The sequence below is a fragment of the Mus musculus genome, chromosome 5 (genome assembly GCF_000001635.26).
Source record: "Mus musculus strain C57BL/6J chromosome 5, GRCm38.p6 C57BL/6J".
Taxonomy (NCBI): Eukaryota; Metazoa; Chordata; class Mammalia; order Rodentia; family Muridae; genus Mus; species Mus musculus.
The window spans coordinates 146,510,700-146,518,400 of record NC_000071.6 but is presented as its reverse complement, the minus strand read 5'-3'; the positions used below and the strand labels follow the sequence as shown (position 1 = coordinate 146,518,400).

At 48.1% G+C, this 7,701-nt stretch overlaps 1 protein-coding gene across 2 annotated transcripts; it reads right to left on the bottom strand.

Annotated features, from left to right (window-relative positions):
• Nucleotides 1-1,498: 1,498 nt before the first annotated feature.
• Gm3402 (predicted gene 3402) lies at nucleotides 1,499-4,334 on the bottom strand. Of its 2 annotated transcripts, none has more exons than NM_001243111.1 (5): nucleotides 4,119-4,278; nucleotides 3,733-3,935; nucleotides 3,147-3,194; nucleotides 2,309-2,502; nucleotides 1,499-2,047 (listed from the first exon to the last, which is right to left on the bottom strand). In NM_001243111.1, exons 1-5 carry the CDS (start codon nucleotides 4,248-4,250, stop codon nucleotides 1,677-1,679), a joined length of 948 nt encoding a protein of 315 aa, NP_001230040.1. In that variant the 5' UTR covers nucleotides 4,251-4,278; the 3' UTR covers nucleotides 1,499-1,676. The 2 variants fall into 2 exon arrangements, with proteins under 2 accessions (NP_001230040.1, XP_011239298.1); XM_011240996.2 differs by having other exon boundaries at nucleotides 1,544-2,059; nucleotides 4,119-4,334.
• Between the last annotated feature and the right edge of the window lie 3,367 nt (nucleotides 4,335-7,701).

Sequence of the window (7,701 nt, the reverse complement as noted above, 5' to 3'; positions counted from 1 at the left end):
CTCAAACCTGCATAGGGACACTCACATAAGAATTCCCTGCCATCCACAGTAATTACATGGAAGGTGCAGCTGACTCCTATGCCACCAATATGAAATAGTAGCGTGTTTTTATCTGTGACCCTAACGGGTCTGCACCTGTGGACTTTCCTTGTCTTTTTTTTTTTTAAACCTCCATGCTATAATATCTGTTGTATGACATACCCATTTTTCACACGTTTTTAAATATTTCTGGCGAGGACATCAAACACTGTAGAAAGCAGAAGAGAAGGCAATAACAGAGTCTAGGCCTGTGCAGATGGCCGTGCCTGCTGATTTTCATGCACAACACTCTCACCTGCTGGCCTTCCTGTGCATGGCCACTGTGGAACTTAGTGGCAAGTTCATTTCAAATTAATCTGTAGGAGTGTTTCCTTTGCGGGGTAGTTGGATTTGCTTGCTGGCTCTAATAATATTCCCTGAGATTCTCTACACACATTGATAATGGCCTAGGTCACCTTTCCTCGTGTGATGATGACAGTTAGACCACCTGCCACTATCACTTCTAGCTACAGCTCTTTCTCAGCTCTCTATGCTAGAGAGGCATCCATTGCTCACCCAGGAAGCCTGACTACAACCTGCAGCCCTGGGTCTCCAGTACTCAGAGCCACTAGAAATCCCAACTCTGGGACTAGAAGAAATGTACAGCTAGATTCTTGCTGAGAAAAGGACTAGACTGGAATATATAAAATTTTCCTGAGCCAAATACCTAAGTAGACAGTGATGTGGTATGTATGGGTCCTTCATCATCAGAGCTCATGTGAGCAGCCCTACTCCATGGAAGGGTCAAATACACCACTCAGTGTCCTCTAAACAGTAGATGGCATCTCACATGCCCAGGATGCAGATTGAGTGAGCAGTTTTTGGTGATGACTTCTGGGTTTGTCTAATGAAGGATTCCCTAGACATAGTGAACAGTGAGACTACATGAAACCCACAGATGAAATGTGTAAAATTTCCATGGACTCAGCCTTGTCAGTTTTTGATCACCCCTAGAATTGTGGGGGAGCCTGGCAATTCGTTGTGATAACCACCTGTTTAAACAAGGTGCAGTGTGTACACACAGCTTTGGACCCAGGGATGGAGACAATGGTGAGCACCATTATAGTTAGGCTGACCTTATCCTTGACTGCATGCTTCCCCTGTCATTGTGACAGAAGAGAAGCCCAGAGAGTAGAGACCTCTGTCCAGGAGCCCAGATATGGGGCTCTGTGTCCCTAATTGTTAGGGGCACTTGCTGAGCCCAGGAACGCCACGCCACAGTCACACAGTTTAGTCACATAGTTTATATGGTTCACCGCTGCAGGTATTTGCCCACTTTCTGCCACACCAGCTGCTTGCTTTCCCTGCTTCCTGTGAGGGTCCCATTTCTGGGATCAACCTGTTTGACTCAAATCTTTGGTGCAGTCCTTGGGTAAAACATAAGTAGATTGTACCACTGAAGAAAATAACGATATCTTTTAAGACGAACAAATAATTATTTTTATTAATATTCAAACATAATTAAAAACACAAAAATGAAAACAACAATATGAAAAACAAAGAATCCAACAAAGCTATAAGATATTGTCTCTAAAAACATGAGATAAGCTTAGGTGGGGAACCTCAGCTGGGTAGAACTCTGCAGACCATTCTCCTAACTATATGTCAACCTCAGGCAGAGGGATGACGAAATCTGGTGTACCTAACTGCACAGTGTAAGACACAAATAACTGCCTGGCAGGTGAAACATCTGCAGCAACATCTGCAGCCTCATCTGCAGCCACACCTGTCGCCTCATCTGCAGTAACATCTACAGGTGAGAGTGTACCATCTGATGTGGGCACAGCTTGATGTAAAGACGGAGGCAGCTCTATTGTGGCTTTTGGTTCAGAGGGATCCAGAACTGCTCCTTTCACAAGCTCAGGATCCTCTCGGGGTTGCTTGTCTCCCTGTGGCTCTGTCTCAGAAGCTGGCCTCGGAGCCAGAGTCTCCTGCCTCCCAGAGGCATCCTGCTCTGAGGGCTCTGGAGCTGTGGCAAAATTTAAAAGTAGAAGAAGACATGCTTTTAGTGGAGACAGCCTAGGATGGGGTGATCTTCCCCAAGATGCCTTGATGGCCACACAAGGCCTTTTCATGACAGAAGATCCCCAGTCCTCTCCTCACAGTGGGTCATCTTCCCTGACTGCAGTCCAACCCTGGCTTCAGGCCAAAGCTCTGGAGAATACCCTGCTGGAATCCATCACCGAAACCCCCTCCTACCTTGCCAGGCCCCCACCCCAGACCTCCTCACCTTGCTCAATCTGTAGCTCTATTGCCTCCTGATCTTCCAGCACGGAGAGCAGCTCCCTGGCTCTATCTACATCTGAGGAAGGCACATTGTGCTTCACATAGTCAATGAACTGCCTCACAACAGCCAGGTCTGGGGACTCATAAAAATCCTGGGGGTATTTCTTAAACCAGCCGAACAGAAACCTGAATATGGCTCTGGGGGAAGAGAAGGTTGGAGGGAAGTTGAGTCAGAAGCCTGGCCTTGCTTCTCAAGAGAAGCCTTGGGCCCCATCAGAAGAGGTAATGCCTGCCAGCCTGTCTGCAGATGAGCATAGTGGTCAGGAGGGTGTGGCTGTGTGCAAAGGATTCCAGACACTCTCTGTCCCTTGCAGAACAGATGGGGTAACTGGACTGTAGTGAGGATAGAGTCTCCCAGGGCCCTTCAGCTTCCATCCTTCCCTCTGCTCCTCAGAGCCAAGGAGCCCATTGGAGACCTCCAATTTTCTCCACCTGCAGGTGAAATCTCAGCTACCATCCCTCTAATGGGAATCCCCAAAGGAGGGCACCTGACAAGTGCTTAGTCCACAGCAATCGCCCTACCCCACTCCCTGTACAGATAGGCCACTACCTCCCACTTGCCCACTACACCACTCTAAAGATAAGTCTTTACCTCCCCCCAACCCAAACTCCACAGATGGGCCCTTACCTCCCTCTTTCCCAACCTCATCTTACCACACAAGTTGACCCTTACCTCCAGCTTATCCCAACTCTACAGATGGGCTCTTATCTCTGTCTGACCCCACCCACCACCGCATTGCACCCATGGGCTCTTACCTCTCTTTCACCTGAAGCCCACTCACCTCTTAGTTTGCTGGTCCTTTATACAGTCAGGCCGGAAGGATGCATACCTGTGGCATTCCATGAGGGTGTCACCCTAAAGACTTGTGTCCCCAACCTACTAATAGATCTACAGTGAGCTACTTGAGTCTGAAGACTGCAGAGAGGAAACACAGATGCTGGGGTCTCTCTGCACAGTTCTGATTTCTGTGCTGAAGTCAACGGGTCTTCAAAGATCTTCACACAAAGGGTAGAAGCCTAGATGTTCCCTGCCAGGGCTTTTGTTTGATATCCGGCTTCCTGGGCCTTCCCACCCCAGGACCCTTGTTTGGTTCCATTAATCCCATATAGGTCAGATGGGGCCTAGAACCTTTTATACAAATGGGTAAAGAGCTCTTTCCAAATCAAAAAGGGTGGTGTTTCACACTCCCTGGGGCCAGTGAAAGACACAAACTAGAGTCTCCCAACCCTGGATGAGGCCATGCCACTTTGCAGGTTTAGACCCAAGACCAACACTGCCAGGGTGCAATCGCCCTTGTTCTATGGGAGCACAGGGTCCCTGAGAAGAGCAGAACTCTCCTAACTCCTATGTTGGATGCAGCCACTCACGTTCTCATCAGCAGGTCCAGCACCTCCCAAGTGCTGGCATATGTTCGGTAGACGCCAAGAAATATGGTGATACAGATGTGGTCACGTTTCTGAATAGCAGCTGGAAAGTAGTGGATCATTTGTACCACGTATTCTTGGCTGTCATAGTTGAACTGGGGGCGCTTGGGCAGAGAGTCTGGCTCCTGTTCATTTTGAGAACAGACCTAGGAAGGCAGGAGGGTCTAAGTGAGGAAACTCTGAGAGACATCAGCTACCCATTACCATAGAGTGATCAGTAAGCATCAAGAATGCTCCTCAGTGTCTCACAGGAGCACACACCCAGGCAGGGACCTCGGGGGAGCACGGAGACTAACAAAAACTTTCTTGCTAAGGCTGGCCTGTGTTACCTTGGGCTCACTGTGGGAAGCATGCCTGAAGTGTGTCAGAGGGCGAATCAAACGTCTCCAAAAGCGAACAAGGAAACCGCTCTTGGCTTTTTTGTGGCCGGAGCCTCTGGAACCCTGGAAACAGGAGAACATCTTGTTCCCTCTAGGACTTCCAGACAAGTAAGTCAGGTAAGGCTACTGCTGGCCTCTGGTTACCTGGTAACCAGCATTCTGAGTTCCATCTGGACTGTTAAGTAAGTAATGTCACTTCCTGAGTTCTCCAGGCAGAGCCCCTCCTCATATGCTCTCTCTAATGGTTACCAGTACTGACCCTTGCTGTCCCTCTCTCTTCCATGTGTACAATGGGACACAGTGGCACCCATAAGCTCCGGCCTCTACACTGTCCTGGGAAGCCTGGCTTCAAGGCGACCCTCAGTTGTGAGAAAGCAGGCAGAAGCTTCCAAACCCTCCCCTCTGTACCACAAGCATCCCAGGAAGAAGCAGTTTCCTCTTAGGGTCTTATCTATGTCCTGACCTGCTCCCTGCAGATCATTCTAGCATGGGTTTCCTAGTATGTCGTCCTTTGTATATGATCACACGTGCCCTAGACCTGGCAAACCTCCTGATAGAGTTGCCTGAGGAAAAGGAAAACATAGGCACTTGTGCCATTCACACACATGTACACAAAAGCATATGCATACATACACACCCAAACACACATACACACAAGCCCAGGCCCGGGGTCACAGAGAGCATGCATTTACACATGGCCAGGAGCATGTCAGTGTAGAAAGGCCCCTCCTAGGTGAGCATTATGGTTATTATGGAGGTGAGTGTGGGTATAAGAAACTTTAGCAAAGTGTATGTGGTCACCTTTAATTGTGCCTTTCTCTTAGGGGAGTGGGCAGGGCTCCTCTGCTTTTCCATGTGTTCTAGTGTTTTCCCATTTGGGCTTCAACCGGCCTCAATGTGCTTCTTCTGTGTTCCCCAGACGATGGCTGACTGGGTTCTGGTTTGCAGAGTGTCCCATGCTGTTCACCATAGCATTCCCTACCCTCAGGAAAACTATGCACAAACATTAAGACTTTGGAAAAGTTTCCATATCCTACTTCTAAATGAGTACTATAAAATAAATTCATAGGTCAATTTTTATTGTTGAAGAAAAGTGGGAAACATAATCTGTGCATGCAAAAACAGATGAAGGGGGAAGGAAAAAAGAGAGGTGCTTGTGGTTCCTAGATTTTAAGAAATATCAAAAAACTCATATGGGTATACACAGCATGAATCTCTCTTGGGAAGGACACAGGATCAATGGAGTTCCATGGGGGTAGAAAGATGGATGGGAGGCCTGCCGAGTGCAAATATGTATTTATATGACAATGGCCTCCTGTCCCACATTACCATACACATGAACTTTTACATAGTTGAAAATGTTTTGTTTCTTTGAAAAAGTCTTATCATTTTACGTGGATGAGTGCATGTGTTTCTACGACTGCATGTGTGCTGTGTGCATGGAAGCCAGAAGAGTGCACTGGATCTCCTGTCCCCTGGTTCTGCATGGTTGTGAGCCACCTTGTGGGTACAGGGAAATGAACCCAGGTCCTCTGCCAGAGCAGCCAGTGCCCTTAACAGCTGAGCCATCACTCAGATCCATTTTGGCTCTTTGTTGGTCAGAGCAGCCCATTGTAAAGCACAATGGTGTCCAGTGCTTCCCAGTAGAAAGTTTCCAGCTGGGTTGTAGGACAAAACCTGGTAGTGAGTATCATTAATTTCTGATCCCTCAATTAAATTATTATATCAAAACCATTAAATGTTAGCCACCTAGGGTAATAGCCACACCCATTCGAGCTACAACTGTGCAATTTCCATGACAGTTCAATGGAGATTGGTGGAACTCTATCCCAGGACACAGAGGGGCTATCACCATATAAGGTCTCAAGGGCCCAAAGTCTTTCTAATTCTGGCCTGCCAAGGGATGCTCTGCTGTCTGGCCACTGGGACAGCTTTGGTCTGGCTTCCCCACAGCAGGGTGGTGGAGACCTACTGAAGGCCTCTAAGAGCCTGGCCTTAGAAGGCATTAATGTAGCGGGACACTAACAAAAGACCAACAGCCTCAACATAAGGGAAGCACCATGCACCTGCTCATAGACAGCAGAAAGTTCTAGAAGAAATGGTCTTGTCGAGCCTACTCTGGTTATACTAATAGAACCTGAAGTGCTTTCTCTGGAGAACATTTTTATCAACTGAGATTTGCTAAATTGTGCTCCCGAGAAACTGCACAAATTCTCTCCCAGGGATAACGTGAGGAGGAATATGTACCTTTAACAACAGGTTAATTGACATAAGCAGGTTGGGTGCCCCTGAACCTCTTCCCAAGGAGATGATGCTGCATCGTGTAGCCACTAGAGGGCGGTGGTTGTCCATTGAGCACAAGGAGAACCTCCTGGACCTGTGTGCTGGCATCTCAGTGACATTTCAGATAGAGATGGGAGTGGGGGTGGCTACTGCAGTGATCTCAACAGAGCAGAATTGGGGGCAGGAGCTTCATTCCTATCCCGGGTCCCCTTGAAAGGCTGTGAAAAAACCACCAGATAGTTTAGCTTTCCAGTTATCTGATTCTCTTTAGAGCAAGGGGCCACCATCTGTGAAAGGTGCCCCATCCCACCTCCTGCAGAAGCATGGGCCAATTCGGCCAAACCAACTGACAGAGTCCTTTTCTGAATCAGAGGCTGTAGAGTGTAATTAATGGGAGTTCTTCAGAGGCTCATTTCCAGACAGCTTTAGCTTTACTTAGAAATGCTAGGAAAAGGATTGTCCCATGTACAAGGACACCCAAGTCCCTTGTATATTCTGGGTGGCCCTGGATGTCACCACTTTCCAAACTGTGTTGACATAGAGACCATGTTCACTTACACAGTGTGGGACTGTGACAGCAGCTCCATCTTGTCTGGCTCCTCCTCTTTGCCCAGGGGAGCCTGGGTGAGCATCTCAGGGACAGTGTAGGGGCTGCTCTGAACCAGGATGCCACCAGCCAAATATGCTTGTGTCCTGACACCCCAGCTCCTCAAAGTTCAGCTCCAGTCCCTCTGATATCCACCTGAGGGTATATAGGCAAGCAAGCCTTTAAGGGTTGTTAGTGTCATAGCCTGAGTCCTGGCAGCCAGACAACACAGATTTTGGCCACCCATTTCCCATGCACCTGTTAGACAGAAGGGATAAGTAGTGAAAGCCTGGATACTGTGATGAGTGCCTTTTGCCCAGGACTCAGGAAGCTGACACAGTTGGATGCCTGTGAGTTTTACACAATGAAATCTGGGAAAGTCAGGCTACATAAGGAAAAGACCCTCTCAAGATCAAACCAAACAAAACAAACACAGAAACAAAAAGTAACAGAGAAAGGAGATAAAATTCAAGTCATCACACTGGAAAGAGGAACAAATAACGGGGTCCAAAGTCACCCCACCCCAACTTAGGGTCCTTGACTGAGGGTTCCTTTGCAATAGAAAGCAAGAAGTGTGCAAAACTAAGCAGTCCTGACTGATGGGAGGTTGGGCTCACACTGAGCGACCCAGCCTCTGCACCTGTGAATTGTGTGAGGTGATCT

Bases quoted from the DNA above. Each gene is read 5' to 3' on its own strand.
- Gm3402 (XM_011240996.2), bottom strand. From the start codon at position 4,250: ATGTTCTCCTGTTTCCAGGGTTCCAGAGGCTCCGGCCACAAAAAAGCC. The intron at 3,195-3,732 runs GTGAGTGGCTGC...GGAATGCCACAG, and splicing joins CTGGACCTGCTGATGAGAAC to GTATGCATCCTTCCGGCCTG. The intron at 2,060-2,308 runs GTGAGGAGGTCT...TTCTACTTTTAA, and splicing joins AGAGCTACAGATTGAGCAAG to ATTTTGCCACAGCTCCAGAG.